The sequence below is a fragment of the Triturus cristatus genome, chromosome 8, assembly GCF_964204655.1.
Source record: "Triturus cristatus chromosome 8, aTriCri1.1, whole genome shotgun sequence".
NCBI lineage: Eukaryota > Metazoa > Chordata > Amphibia > Caudata > Salamandridae > Triturus > Triturus cristatus.
The window spans coordinates 1,422,127,544-1,422,144,115 of NC_140591.1; the positions used below are offsets into that span (position 1 = coordinate 1,422,127,544).

Here is a 16,572-nt window from a genome sequence, read left to right on the forward strand (position 1 = left end):
CGGACGGAAAGTCCATCCACCATGGTTCCGCAAGGCGGTCCTTTTCCGCCCACCTTGCTGAACCCGGGACAAGTGCAACATTGCAGCGGTGCCATGCAGGCACCGCCGTAGTGATTACGGTATGCCCTTCCACCTGTCTTTTTGCGGCGGATATCCCACAGCAAAAAGACAGGCGGAGACTGGCTTGGGGGGCCCATTGTGGGCCCCCTCTGTGTGTGTGCAGGGTGCACTGGGGGGTAACCATGGTACCCCCTGCAGTTCCATGCACTAAGTGGCAGGCACAACGTGTTGCCTGCCACGTGGTGCAGGGAAATGCTGTGCATGCTCTTCTGACATTGCGGACGGTGATGCAGCCAGCAGCACCGTCCGCAATGTTAAAAGGCCAGGATGCGCCCGCCATTATGGCGGGCGCATCCTAATTGCACTGGTGGGACAGCTGCCCATCTGGCGGGTGGTCCTAAAACTGTTATGATGGTGGGCGGACTGATGCCCGCCATCATAATGAGCCCCTTTATCTTTATCTCCGCTGCTCCTGATTCTCAGGCAGAAAATACAACTAGTGCTGTTTCTGGTGATGGAAATACATATTTTGTGGTGCTTGCATGGCGCTAGCTGTAACAGTGACATACACCACCAATATAAGCATGTAGTCACAAATAGATTGCGTCTTAAAATGGATTGCTATCTTGAACCTCTAATTAGCCCATATTTCCAAGATCATGGAGAGCACATCAAAGGTAGAGTAATTAAATTGAAGAATGGTAGTACCTCAGTTCAGTAAGTGCCCAAGGCAAGTAAAGCATGCACTTGATCACACTTTTGTAAGGATACCAATTCTTTACCTTGGTCCCTTATGAAATAATGTGCTCCTCTTGAAATGTCAGCCGGAGGGTGGAGAGGGCCATTGTGAGCAGGTAGTGGCCACCCAATTTCAAAATTTTAAGAAAGTAGATTATTTGTCAGATAATGTGATTATGTGGTGTAAAATACCAAATGGATATGAAATCTTGAACTTGATTGAGTCAAAGTCACTGAGACAAAAACTGAAGATAAGCAATGGTACCTATCCAAGGAGGCTTTGAAGTCCATGGCATTTACCCGCTGTTTTATTTATCTGATGGAAAAAAAAAACATTCCATGGGTGCTCAGCAGTTTAAGGGGGATACATGCAAAGGGGAAACTTGCAGCCTCCAGGCTACAAGGCCGCTAGAACCAGAGATACGCAAAAAGAACGATTGATGAACAGAATGCAGAACAATGTCGTACATTCACCCCAGTACAGAGATCTGGGCCTAAATCCATCGTTTTTTTGCTCACCATGCCATTCCAGTTTGGACCCAGCCATATGCAAATCAGTCTTGACCCTGTGCCCAATGGGAACAGTCCAGCCCGAACTGCCAAGCCAGGTCCTCCCTGGACTGGAAACAAGCATCCTAGGACCTGATTCGGGGTTTCACTCCTCTTCAGACAGGATAGCTTGACTCCAGTGGCATGGAGAGCACGGAACTCGCGTCTGGGCATACCCTTCCCACTCGGGTGACAAATGCAAAAAGAACTATTGATGGACAGAATGCAGAACAATGTCATACATTCACACCAGTACAGAGATCTGGGCCTAAATCCATTGTTTTTTTGCTCACCATGCCATTCCAGTTTGGACACAGCCATATGCAAATCAGTCTTGACCCTGCGGTCCAGGGAGGGCCTGGCTTGGCAGTTCGGGCTGGACTGTTCCCATGAGGCACAGGGTCAAGACTGATTTGCTTATGGCCAGGTCTAAACTGGGGTGGCATGGTGAGCAAAAGAATGATGGATTTAACCCAGATCTCTTGACTGGGGGTGAATGTTTTGATTTGTTCTGCATTCCGTTCATCAATTGTGCGTCTTTTGCTTTCTACCCCTAGGTGCGCCAGATATGCCCAGATGTGGGTCCTGGGCTCACTGTGCCACTGGAATCAAGCTATCCTGCCCGAAGAGGGGTGAAACCCTGAAACCGGTCCTAGGATGCTTGTTTCCGGTCCAGGGAGGACCTGGCTTGGCAGTTCGGGCTGGACTGTTCCCATGAGGCACAGGGTCAAGACTGATTTGCATATGGCCAGGTCTAAACTGGGGTGGCATGGTGAGCAAAATAATGATGAATTTAACCCAGATCTCTTGACTGGGGGTGAATGTTTTGATTTGTTCCGCATTCCGTCCATCAATTGTGTGTCTTTTGCTTTCAGTACCAGAGATACAGCAGATTAACTTGTTCTAATAAATGGGTTATTTCTGTATGGGGTTGATAATTAATGAGGAGCCTGCTTAGATATTACGTTTTGATCTGAATATCGTCCCAGGACTGTAAATAATTGTCTGAATTTACACTGGCACAAAAGTATCTTCTGGTTCACTAGTGTGCCACTTCAGCAGTGTCTTTGTTTCTGAATGATGGTGCGTACTCCATCTTAAGGATCCTCAATGAGACTTATGCATTGAGAAACTGTTGTAAAATATATTAATCTTGAAACAAGATGAGAACAGGTGAGCACATGTAAGTTAATTTGTGCCAACTTCTCCAAAAGGAATGAAGTCTTTGAATGCGATACCTGGCTAGTGCCTGGATTCTAACCTGGTTGATGACCCATACTATGTGTTTTCGTGCGATTCCAGATGGAATTGCATTGATGATCCCAATAGTTGTCATCCTATGCCCCCTTATCTTATCTATAGTTTGTGCTGAACTGAGGCCGCCACTATTTCTTGAAGGCATTCTTTTGTATACTTCCCCATACTTCGTGTATAACTTTAAGAACACCAGACAGTGTATTCACTGCTCAACTGTTAGCTTCAAACCCTGTTCCGCAGGTTTACATATGGTCACACTTGAATAAACTGATTTTTTTATTTAGAAATACCTCAATTTTAATGAACAATTTCCTTGTTCCAACAAGGGTGTCTCAATCCCGTGTCCGGACACCAGTAGGTTATGCTGAAGTTGGGATGGGTTTCTAGTCGCCTTTAGTTCATCTAATACTTTGCCTAGCCAACTTAGCTATGATAGTCTAGGTCATGGGGGCGTACATGTTGAACTTGGCTCACTTAAGAAAATGAATTGTGTCAAAAAACTTGATGTTATTCTGCTCTCTAGCAATAATGAATAAAAACTAATTTTCTTATCTTTGTTTTGCTGTGAATCAGACCAGAAGGCAGATAAGCAGGAAGCTTTTTATGAATCTATTTCAGAAAGTAAGTAACAATACTCTTTGAAGTATTCTAAAACAACTCACCATTACTAATGCGTCTAGCAGAAAATCGGGCGAGACTAACCAAGCATTAACCTCTTTCTTAATAAGCGCCTCAAGCTTTCTAGTTCACGCTTGTGTAGCTGTTCTGCAGTGCTTGCTTTGTTGTTCCTGTCTCTGAAGCATGCCAGATGAGCGATAGGAGTGTTCAATGTACTGTTTCAAGCTGTTATTGAACAGCCCTAAAGATGAGTTTGAGAGCACCCGGCCTTACTTTGGGCATTCAAGATGTTGCTGTCTTACTTAATGGTAGTCCATTACAACACTTTCTGCATGCAAAAGGATCCTTTACATAGGTTAAAAAGACAGAATAATGTACGTGGTAATGGAGTTGGAGTAATACTGGCTTTTGCTGTACATATTAATATGCTTATTCTGGAGTCGGGTGTATTTGAGTAATACTTTGCAATCTTGCTCTGTATTGAGAGGCAAAGGTTCTTCTCAGCACCTGCAATGTGCCAAATATATCATCTTTCCTGTGTTACATGTGTTATTTAGTATTTGAAAAATGCATCTTCCTTATAGTTGAACTTCAGTTATATATTGTGATGGTTGTCTTCTCTTTGGTTTTTAACTAGATCATTTCACAGTGTTGGAAATTTACTAGATTTTAAAACAAAAATGAAAGTGGTTTCCATCTTCATCGGGGCCTCTTTAAACAGACAGCTAAGAGCCAATGTCTTTGGTAATCAGACATAAACAAAAGTTACTTACTTGCACATTGCATGCTTATGCTTTATAGAAGTCTTTCCCATTTTTCATAACCTTTGAAAATATCGGAACAGACTTTTGCATCCCCTGGAACATCTTTGCAAGTAATATTTGATATTTTAGTAACTCTTCTAAAAGGAAAATAAATCGCAAGTGGAGAACCTCTCAGTTTCCATGAATGGGCACATGAGGAGTTGGAGTCACTCTTTGTGATGGGAATACCTTCCTCATTCAAAACCTCCTTCCTCCTACAGCTTTTTTCCGCAGACCGTGATTGTTTCAAATAAAACATTCAATTAAAAACTAGAATGCTCTTGAAAAGAGATTGAACAACAATCCTTAAAAAATATTGTCAGAGGGAGAGCTCATCCGCCTGACCATGACCAGTGCAAAGAGGCTGATGCTGTGTCTTGTGCCACATCAGATTTTTATGGGGCCGTTGCTCTTTTGCACATTTGCAGAATTAAAAGAAAATGTTATACAAGTTCAGATTCCAGTGAAGATATTGCAAACAATATGAATATGATGAGTGCAGGATTTTTAACTTGCTTTCATTAAGGTGCCTTTTAAAAAATAAAACTTATGTCTTTATAAATGTTGTTACCAAAGGCGTTATCAACCGACTGATTATCTTCTTCAGTCTCTTTTGATGTGTGGGATGTTTTAGATTGTATTGGAACATTGAAATGGTGAGTACTCCATTAAAGACAATGGAGTGCCCCAGGCTTCTACTGGCTGGTAGAAGCTCGGAGAGCAACATTCAAAGGTTTTTTGTTTTTTTCATTTCACAGCTGGTGCTGTGAACAAAGGCCTCTCCGAGCATGAGGGCATATAAACGCACTTGGCCTCCAAGAGGCGTTTGTTTTTACAAATTAGAACATTCTTCCCTCTAGGGGTGGAATGTTCTTATAGCCTTAGAGCCCACATAGAGGGTTCTACCTGCCATTAATGGCCTACTCCCTTGTGGGCCTTTAATGGCCAGTAAAGCCCGCTACATCTGGCTCTAAGACTAGAGAATGGGACGAGAACTTGCATAACTCCAGCTAGTGTGGGGAACCTTTAACATCTCTCTTTCTAAACACTGGTTTTACGAGTCCCTCTGAATGCACTTTAGTCTAGGCTTCGTTCACTTAAAGACAAAACGTACTTAGTTTAGTACTGAAATTCTGGAGAAACCTAGAATGTACCTACAGTAGATGGAATTCAAACAGAAGGCTGTTCAATCATCTTTGGGTAGTTAGACAAAGCTTTACTAAGTTCCAGGTACTTCCTTAGTGAAACCATAATAACTATGTCCGATATGAAGCATGTGAGTACCTTGTGATTTGGGTATTCTTGCTTAAGGTGGGTCTAACGCAGGGATCTCCAACCTTTTCTATAAAAAAAGCTATTTATTTTCAACGAAAATCACCATAAGCTACTAACGCACACGATCAGTGTTACAACAGTGGCCAGTTGAGACTAGATTCTCTTGGTGGTTATTGCATGCGGAATTACAAACAGTGACCGCCTCAGTGCATCCGGGAAGATCATCAACAATATTGACCAAAGTAAAGCTTTAGCATTTTTAATGTTGAGTGCCTCTGCATACACCAGCAGGGATATACACAGTACCTTCAGGCACCTATGAAAAAGCATTATAATAAGACTCCCTCATTGCAGCACGAACAACCGTTTAACTATTAACCTTAAATATATTTGTCCTCCAATCATCAGCTTATGAGTGCTGAAAAAACTGTTGTTTTGCTTTAAGTGCACCCTTTTTGATTTCCGAAACCTGCCTAATTCAACCAAACATTTTTTTTTCATTTACTAAACTGGGCTGCACATAAGGGGGCTACTACCAAGCAGCTGGAGGACGACCAGTAGCTCCCAAGGATGGTCTAATGTATGCGTAAGCTCAGAGAAATGGGTCTGTTAAAGAGTGGATCCTCTTCAAGACCGCATCACGAGAAAGGGTAGAGTGGGAGGGACAGAAACATTAAAAGTTTTTTTTACAAAGAATCCAAATTTGTCAGCAATCGAAGGGTACACAAAGTCCATCACAAAGGTGAGAGGGCTATGCCCAAGCCAGGGATGAGACAAATTCTGAATGGATAGGAAAGCATCCAAACCAGAGCACAACATTAAAATATACAAGAGAGCCATCTAATGAAAAAGCCAAAGGTCCATTCCAAAGGATGGAATATAGTTCTTCTTTTAAAGGTCGGCAAACACTGTCCACCGCAAACGAATATGATTCAGTGAGACGGTGGTGCCCCAAGACCACACCTTCTCCTGTGTGAATCCGTTACTGCATCCTTTTTATGTGTTGGTCACTGATCAAGGTTTTGATCGCAGACGTGGTTGTATGCCAGTGATGCATAATTCTGCAAATTGCAATTAGAATAGAAAACTCCTTTCACGCCCTTCTAACTGCAATATTGTATGGATCTGTAAACTCGTTTTGTGAGCAGGAAATGCGTTTCTGACTCCCAAATGTTTTTGATACATTGCAAAAAAAAATAATTGGTGGATGCAAACCTGTGATTTTGTGAATTGCAGAGTTTGCAAACATAAAATTACTCTGAATATCTGGCACCTAGTAAGAACAAGCATTTACAATGCAATGGTCTCGGCATTGGTAAAGTTAGAGCTATTGGCATTGCTCATGACATTATTTTTGTTTGTTTTTGTTTTTAAAACATTTAAAGAAACGGCACTGTCATGAGCAATGCCAATAGCTCTAACTTTACCAATGCCGAGACCATTGCATTGTAAATGCTTGTTTTGTGTTTGAAAGAAGGCAGATCTCAGCATTCCAGGCAAATGCCGATTCCTGTTTGCTTGTTTAAAGGACGCAAAAATTCCAAAGTTAATGCACACCATTAAAAAAAATATATTTATATACAAAACACTATTATGCTTGCTTGCAGCTCTGTATAAAACAAGGACAGTTATAATTGAGTGTAATTGTAATTACATTAATATCGCGATTGCTACCCCTGACGAGGAGTCGAGGCGCTTTTCCGCGAGTAGCACGCTGCTCCAGAACCCAAAAAGTATTATTGGTGAATTAGTGTAGGGAAATATGAAATTAATTTGAGCGGCAGACATGTGAGTCTGTTAGTTGGTTTGAAATGGTACCCTGGGATACCCACTGCATCCAAATTGCAATCTGGTCTTTAGTCGTGAGTATGAGAAAACGTAGAGACCCTTGAAGAGACAGGGGAAAATGGAGACAGCGGGAAAAATACCACTAACGTTATTTACCAAATTGGATTCACTTCCCTGAAACATTTACCAAGCCATCGTAGGGGGTATCGTTGCGAACAATTGGTCCCTTTTTTAGGCAAAGATGAATTGGCCTGAGCATTTACAAGATGCCCCTCCTACAATACTACTTTTTCGGTGACTGATCTTTGCATAGTTTATGAATGTTTTTGGGTGACGGGCGCGTTGTGTGGGGAAATGTAGCGCCTCTACTGAGCTTTTATTTTGCTTTGCTCCACGGATTTAGCCGTAGACTACCCGGGGCTAATTCTGCAGTTCGAACAGGTTGTGAATTTAAGCGGCAGCTAAGACTTAAGGGCCTTCAACCCCCTTCTGATCCACCCATATAACCTACAGAAGAAACTACATTTCTCAGGCCTAATACTCTGCCGCAGGGCTGCCAAATAAACTTAACTGAATTCCTGGAGATTAATTCCGGGTTAGGCCACAAAGATAAAGAGGTGGTTGTGGATCACATTACCCCACCCCCCCCGTGCGATTTAAACGGGAGGAATTTTCAGGTTGCATCAACTGGTGGAAGGCTTGTTTGGCTTTGTGTACCGAAGAGGTCTAGAAGTTACTTTGTCTGACCTTGCCACAGAACGGCTAGGCTGGATTGATAGTTTACATGTTCATTTTTTATGCAGGGTTTTGAAGTCGATAGTAGAAATTGCTTAGGCGGCGCACCTTACTTTCAAACGTAATTCGGTGGATATTCCCAAACCAAGATTAGGAACCACAGTGCTACAGCACTGTCAAACGGTTCTATTCCAATATTTAATTTGGGGTTGCGTTACTCGTGTCCCTGCATTTTCGTATGATGGCGGGACAGTGAGCGCAACAATACCATATTACGCTGGCGCTTTCAAATCTCCTGGTCCATTTCCATCTGCTTTAGATTCTGGTCCCTCTGCAGGGCAAGAGCTTGATGGTTCGTCACGTACACATCCCAAACAGTCTGCTGACTGCTGCGTGCATAATGTGGCACCCTACCAGTTCTTAGGCAGCGTAAATGAATCTAGATGCAACACAAGACATGCACCTATAACCAGCCTGGACAGTGCTTTGCAAATGGATGAATGTACTCTAAAAAAGCCGAGAATTGGATGTCCCTATATTCTGAACAACTTTTTGACCAACTGAGGGACACTGCACGAAACTCGCACTGCCTCGAGTCTGAACACCAGAGCGCGCTCTCGAAGTCTTTATAAACACTCGGAGCCTCATTTCAACAGTAATGCCAGAGGAAAATAAAATTTACAGAAACATTAGTGGGAACAGCGAATACTAAGAGTGCAAGATTAGTAAAACGTGAAATATAAACGGACGCTAAATAACTGACCTGGATTACATGAATTGTTCAGAAATAGTCCGTGCTTTTCCCCAGTAAAGGTAAGGACAAGACAATGGGGATCCGTTTACTTGTTCGTTCTAAAATGCTACAGTTTTAGGCAAGGCAGCACTCGTACAGTGAAAAACAAGTAAAGCGGAACAAGCCGAGGGCACCGGAAGACACCACCGCCTTTCTCCGAGGCAGAGCAGAAATGCCTCGGAGAAACGCAGCGTCCTTTTCGGATTCGGGGGCGTGTTTTGCTGTTATCTCCTCCAGCCATTGGCTGGAGGAGATAATTAGACTTTCTGCAAAAAACACGCCCCCGATCCGAAAAGGACGGGGCATGATCGGAGTGACGGGACCTCTTCTCCAATGGCTGGCCAGCATTGAAGAGGCCAGCCAATGGAGAACAGGGGAGAAGAGGGGCGGGTTCAAGCCCCTCTTCTCCAAAACATTAAATCTCTCGACTTCCGGTTCTGCCTTCGGCAGACCGGATGGTCCCGAGACCTAAAAAGGGTAAAAAAAAAGGGCATCCAAGCAGTTCCAACGGGTCATATAGCAGCCCAGCAGAGCAGTTTAAAACCGCTAAAGAACCAATACTTTAGGCAGAGGAAAAGCTGCGAGTGAGTTCCTTTCAAGTATCTATACATCCGAGGAGCAGTGCTGCTGGTTCATGATACTACTGCTTCGCATGCCTACGATAAAACTGAGGCACGGGCATGGTGTTTTGTAGCGAGACTCCATCACTTGCATGAACTCTTGAAGGGTGAGCAAGAGCTTAATGGGAGATTGACTTACCTTGTCAGCTCCCGCAGAGGCCACAGGGAGCTGTCTGGAGCTGAAGTAGGTGTTCTCCAGATCTGCCAGCCTACGTAATATTTCGATTGTGTGAGAGGAAGGGGCGGGGCCTTGAGCCCCTTACTGTATATATCATTGTGGAGGGACCTGTAAGGGGGGTCTGTTCTCATCTTGTTTTGTAGCATGTTCTTAATGCTTAGTGTGCATTTTCTTGAGCATGTATATAATGGATGCATTTGCCCATTTTACTGTCCATTGAGCATTTCGTAGCCGCATGCCACATGTCCAGTTTATGGTCCTGTGCTGAAGTATGGATTGCTTGAGTAACAGACTGGCTTGTGGAGCCACATGTGGCATACTTTAGTTGAGTGTCTATATCAAGGTGTGTGTAGTAGTTAGAGGAAGTGGTTGTATGAATCACACCTTGTGTATGTTTGAGTCATAAGCTGGCTTTGGGTTGCATGTTTCAGATCATGACTGTGTGTAGGTTGTGCGTAGACTATTTGGTCAAATGCTTTTTTGTTGTTTGCCTTGATACATGGTTTGTTTGTGTGTCTTTGTTAACCATAGTAAGTATATCTTGTAATCTGCTTTACCGCAGTCACCTGTGATTGTTCTCGACATTTTTCTTTAAGGTCCGAAACAAAAAAATATATTAAAAATGGTGCCTGCTTAAGGTGTTGGCAAGATATCTGAGTTGCATGATTCATACCATGCATGGTTTTCTGTTGTTTCTGTATGTTGTTTGATATTATGTAGGAATTGTGATGAGGCTGTGTGATGTTGCATCTCCTGGACGGTGGATCATTTTGTATGTGAGGTCTGGTCATTGATGTAAAAAGCAGCCACAGCCCATGCAGGTAAGAGCGGTGGGGCCAGGTGGGGGATGGGATTTCGACGGACAATGTCAAGCGAAAAATAAATAAATTATTAATTTTCCCTTGTCATCGTCCGTCGAAATCCTCCCCACCTGGCCCCATCGCTCTTATATGCACGGGCCGTGGCTGGTAAAAAGGGGTGTCTGATGTTTCTTTCCACTGCATGTGATTTAATGTGGAATATATGTACAGAGCAGATTCCGCCAGTCCGATAAGAGTGTGCTCAAGTGTTTGGGGTAAGGTGAGAATAACCTGCTCCTTATGAAATCTAACCAGTTTATTTAATATATCTAACTGAAATCTTCTAAAGCCTACACCTATGCCTGTCATGCTTGTTCATCATAACAGTATTGTATAACAAAGTATTTTTGTTGTATGGATCTATGAGGGCTCAGACAAAATGTGTAAGGTATGCATATTCACAAGATCATTTTCAAGACATTTTAAATAATTGTAGAATACTTTGTATTGTACATTAGGAACAGGAGTAAATATAGGCCCTTTTCTGACTTAAGAGACTAATAGGCCTGTATTTCTCCTTTGTAATTTAGCCCATAAGTAACAAGTAGAATGCAGGTTAAAATTAAGCTAGTTCTCAAGACTTCAGTTAGCCAAAATGCATTATCATAAAGAGAGCGCACTCGGTAAGTTCTATAGTTCAGTGCAATACATGTTCCATCGCAGTATCAATAGGGCAGCACCACCTGCCCAATACCCTTATGGAACAATTGCCTCTTAATGAAAAGTCAGCAGAGTAAAGATGGTCAGGGTGGGGGCATTGACGCCCCAGAGGTAACCTGATATTGAAACCTTACAAGAGGACTGGGTTTTGGGAGGGGGGGGGGGGGGGGGGGGTTACTTGACATCTCAGACACAGTGGTTTAAGAAAAGAGTCCACCTCTGCAGATAGAGCTTGCATTGCAATAATTGCATAATAAACAATGAAACTGAAGAGACTGCCCCAAGCACTTGACTACAGCTGCTGTTCAAGGATCATGTTCCCATAATGATTAGAAATCAGTCATTTCTGCCTTACTAGCATGTGCAGGAAAAATCAAATCTAAAAAGAAAAGTCAAATACAAGACTAAAGGCAGATTTAGCATGGCAGTTCTTAAAAACTATTCTGCTAAGCATTTTGTTTCAGGATATGGATTGCTGTGAGAATATGTTAGGAGTGGATACCTGCAGACCTCATATAGGAAAAAGGGTGGACAGGTTCCGTCTCTGTCATGTTACCCTTCTTTTCATACTGATTACTTTTAGTATTACCTTCCTCCCACGAAAACATGGACTTGATTGAGTATGATGGACTCTGCACTAGAGGGCAAGACCCAAAGATAAACATTGGTAACATTGGAAAGACACAGTGAGGTTAAGTTGATTAATGGACTTATTCCAAATACCCGCTGCCACATTGGCTGTCCCACCTACCTCTAGGAGTGGAAGTAATGGATGTCCTATACACTGTAATCCAGAAAGCTCATAAATTGATACATACAGCTTTGTTACTAGTGCTGGCCATTTGGGAACTTACTACATGACGTGTATAATACATATAAAATATATATGTAGCCTAATATTTATTACTAGTACAGGGAGTTATTGGACCTTAGTACTTCATCAAGGGCAGTTTCAGACAGTGTCTGTATTTATTCAGAGACAAGGGCATAACCTTCATCTATGCGCATTTGCAATAGTTTCTTTGTTCCTCTTCTATTAATCCTAATATGCTTAATATGCATCCTCCATCATAATGAGGCTCACTGGGACATATAAACAGTTTGCAATGGGTAGCTCTACCATAAACTTGGATATGCAATGTGCACAGTGAGTGATTCAATGTGAGCGGTGAGGTATCAGGACAATTGTTGTTCCGCCCCCTGTCACAGCCATATGGTTTCTTGATCTGTTTGGGAATAGGTATTATAATGACATTCTCACTGTTTGCCATTCATGTCTTCCTTTTCAAAACATACATGACTCTATCTTTGATTTACATGTGCTTGGTGAAGAACAGCCACTATTTTGGCAAGTCTTCATATGAGAAAAGTCCACGTTGTAAGTCCACCACGGTATTTAAATGAAGCTGAATTGAAATCTGGCCCTCAAATATTGAATTCACAACAGTAGGTTTTGAACAAGATCTTGGCTTCAAACAAGGTTTCTCAAACCGTTGGTCAGACCTGCAGAGAAATCCACAGACTGCTAACCCACTTAGTTACTTTGGAAAGAATTAATAGCATGGTCACACGCTTGTTGAGCTTGTGTTGCTGATGGAAAATGCTGTCAAGACAATGAAAACTTTGGGCCAATTTGTCTCTTGCCATCTATAAATAAACACAATTTCTTCCCACGTTTGTTTCACGGTGGAGCAGACCAGAAAACGGATAAGCAGGAAAGTTTTCATGAACCAGTTTCAGAAAGTGAGTATTCATATACTCTGAAACTATATACTAATACCACTCACCATCACTAATTCCATATATTTAGCTTGGTAGCTAATCTTCCTAGTTATAACAAAGCACTGACCTCTGTCCTACTATCTGTTACAAACATGCAAGTATAATCTTTTCTTATCTGACTGTTCTGTAGCGTATGTGCATCTGTTGCTTGCCAGATAAACTATGGATCTATTCAAAGTACTCAAAGTATTATTGTGAGCAGATATTGGACAGATATTTTAGTGCCTAAAAAAAATGTATAATTTGTTTCATTTATATAAAATGACCAGTTATTGACAATTGTACTTGAAATGTAATCTTAACCCCTTCAGTGCCCGCCCCTTTCCCCGCCCTGTGCCGGCCGTTGCATTAGCGGGCGGGGTTTATGACGAGCTGGTCTCGTCATGGGCACAGCGCAACCGCGGCCCATGACGAGACCAGCTCGTCATGGGCATTGAAGAGGCTAAGCTTACATACCGTATTTCGTCATATCACGAGCCTGCCCATCATGCCTTCCAGACTAACAAATATTGTAATTTTCTTTAATTAAGAACTGTGGTTGACACATCATTTGATGAATATGTAAGGGACAGATCATGTTTCCTTTGCTCTGATCTAATTGAGGTTTATGAAAACCCTGACTTGAACATCAAGTATGAATCTATCTAGAATGTCCATTCACCTATGATTTCTAGTATCCGAAGGTTTTTGTGAAATTGTAATACAGCTATGACTAAGTGACCCAAAAATATTGTCCTGAAGACACAACAGTAGAAATATGTGTCTCAAAACACATGTTGGGATTTACCTGTATATGGAAGCTTGAGATTACATTTTTAGCAGAATTGCCAGTAAACAGCATTTTTGTACTATATTCTACCAAAACGAATTGCAAGGTACCTGAATTTGTCATTTCTTTCTATAATATTTCAAAGTATTAGAGTTGGGGATACTACCATTCAGAGTAGACCTTGTGCCTGTCTAATGTAAGAACGATCATCCCAAATAGTTCAGCACATGAGCTGCTTAAAACAGTATGTTTCAGTGCTACTAACCTATTATCAATTTAAATTTGTTCAACTGACTACTCATCTGTGCTCATACTGCCTAACTTTGGACATTCAGGCTGTTGCTGTTTTTGCTTAATTTAAGTCTCAGACATTAGTTCACACAGACAAATTGATTCCCTACACAACACGAAAAGACAAACTAGTACATAGGTGCTCATGTGATAGTCCTAGAGGTAAGCAGTTGATGGATTTATTTATTTTTCCTGAACACTTTATAGTACTTTGTTTAATGAGCGGGTCTGTATAGAATAACTCTGATTAGTGAAATCTTAGTGCCAAAAGTTCCTCTAGGCACCTGTTTTCTCCCAAGATGGCTTCTGCCTGTGGTTTATCTCCAGGGGCGCATATCGTATTTACTATGTGTAATCAAGCATATTTTAATAATTTTATCCTGTCAACACATGACTAGGAGGTTTTTCTTCTCGGACCATAAATCCTGTCTTTTTACAGAGTTGGGATATCATTTTCTTTCAACATGATCTTGTAACTGATTTACGCTGGGATTTGTATTACATCTCGATCAAGGTTTCTTGAAATAGACAATCAAGCGCCATTATCTTACGTAATCATCCTGAAGCCTCAATGTGGGTCTTTCTCATATTCATTACCTATTCCAATAACTTAACAGCTGTCGGACAGATATCAAGCAATATTTGTATCTATTAGTAACTCTTTAAAAAATGCCAACAGAAAGACTTGCAACTTCCAAATTGGATAATTGTGAAGCTTAGTTTCTGTACTGACGATGCATGCACTGTCCATGAACCTTTTTTTGGAGACGTTGACGGGTTCAATTCTTTGTTCAAAAACATGGTGAAACTTTAAAAGAGAAAACAAATCCCCGATAGCCCTTCAACCAGTACTCTTAGGTCTCGCATGCTACAAGGGAAAAATTACTGTTGTATTCTGCCTTACAGCCTTTGAGTAAACTATTATTTACATACATGGGGCTCTGTTGATTATAAGGAGATAAGTCTGGTCCTATCATTGAAAAGGAGTTTAGCTAGCTTTGATGCCTCAAATTGAAATTTGAATTTGTCGCTCACTCCAATTATTTATATCTTATATTAAGGAACAAGTGAAAGACTCTGTTATTGATTTTTGTGTGGACAATTAGTGGCATTAATCCTCTATTACGGGAATCGTATACAAGTTGGGTTCTCTATAGAAGTTATATGTTATAAGGCATTTTGCTTGATATAAGCTGCATATTAAGCTATGGTAAGAGCACTTTTTCATTTAGAGTGTATCACTTCATATTCACCTTAGCGGTTAGTCATCCATACAGATAGAATACAAGATAGTTTTAATTCTTGCAACCTTGCTTGCAGTATAACACCTTATGAAGCCTTTATTCAGAACATCAGGTTCAAAATCTGGTTACATACAAATCTACAATAGGAACCAGATTTAAGGAATGTATTTCTTCACAAAGTTAGAGCAAGAAAACAACTATTTTGGTAGAAGCTGATCTGCATCCACAGCCACATTTCCGGAGACAGGAAGTAGAGGGTATAATGACCTTCTGCTCACCCTTTCCCCACTACTCTCAGGTCAAGTGTACCCTTCAGGGAGTCCTGGAAAGGCAGCTGACACTGTTGCGAAGCCAGCTGACTGTCACTGGTCTTCACTTACTTGAGAGAAACTCTGTCGGTACAGCTCTCTTTTACTGACATTGGCCCTTATAGGGTTGTCACCTACCATGCTTCTGTCACAGGCACTCAAGGTCTTTCTCAGGAGGGGGTGGAAAAAGAAAGCTTAGTTGGAGTAGGGTCTATGGCACGGGGGCAGGTATGTTTTTTGTTTTCAATGAGAGAGGCTGTTGAGAGGTGAGGAGGGTAGGAGGATTCCAGGTTACCAGCTAAGTGAGAGACTGAGGTAAGGAGGAGGGTAATGAAGCAGATTTGTGAACTACAGATTGACTGATTGAATTATTAGTGGTTTTGTAGAGCACACTCTTACCCCAAAGGATGTCCTGCCACTGAAACTCAACAAAAGTAATGTTGTCTGGGAAAACCAAGCATTGGCAAAGTCAGTAAGCCTCATCTCTGAAACCAATTGACTTTACTAATGCTTTTTTGCTACGGATAGGCTAACATGGTTTTTGTTTTTATGTACCCATGTGTGGTGGCCATACTTGAATGCATTTTTTTATTGCTGTAACAAAATAAACTGCTAGACAATGGCAGCAGATGCCGCAACATTTGATAGTATTTTGTTTGTTTTAGCAAAATGCTTTATCATAAGGCATTCAGAAGTGTTTGACAAATCCATGTGTGTTAATACACTGTCCACACTTCTTGATGTAAAAATGCCACACTTTTCAATACGTCTTCCAGAGGACCCATTGTTTGCAGTTTAGTAAAGAGCAGAACTTTTTTTTTTTAGCATCTTAAAAACACACTCTTAATCAACATATGTTAAATCTGGCACATTCAAAGATGGCTGCCATGAATGTGTGCACATCTGTAGAATTCATCTTTAAATGTATTTTGTTACAGCATTTAAAAAATACATTGAAATATGCCCATTGGACATGCGTGCACACACATGAGCAGGCATCATGAAATAATTTAAGAACTATTTTAAGATGGCCACCCATCACACTGCAGCAGGCCCTCGAAGAATAAGGGGATTTGGGGGGCAAGCAGCTGTTGGTTGCTGGGTGTAATAGAGTGGATGGGGTCGGGTGTATCAGAGGGAGCAGAGAGAGAGCTGAAAGGAGGTTTTTATATGCACTACAATTGTATAGTCTGAAGTAAGCAGTCACCCTCTGACAACACGGTCAGCCTGATGCACTTGGGTGG

General features: G+C 41.6%; 1 protein-coding gene across 21 annotated transcripts in view; it reads left to right on the forward strand.

The window, feature by feature from the left end:
- Window positions 1-16,572, forward strand: part of SYTL2 (synaptotagmin like 2) — a 462,890-nt gene that overhangs the window by 333,742 nt on the left and 112,576 nt on the right. For 13 of the 21 annotated variants that reach the window (XM_085623168.1, XM_085623176.1, XM_085623173.1 and 10 more), the window contains 2 exons: window positions 3,178-3,225; window positions 12,630-12,677. The exons of 3 other annotated variants lie outside the window; for them this stretch is intronic. In XM_085623168.1, coding sequence (XP_085479294.1) covers window positions 3,178-3,225; window positions 12,630-12,677 — 96 coding nt within the window. The remainder of the gene's footprint in view (window positions 1-3,177; window positions 3,226-12,629; window positions 12,678-16,572) is intronic. 5 more of the 21 variants (XM_085623172.1, XM_085623179.1, XM_085623175.1 and 2 more) reach the window with 1 other exon arrangement.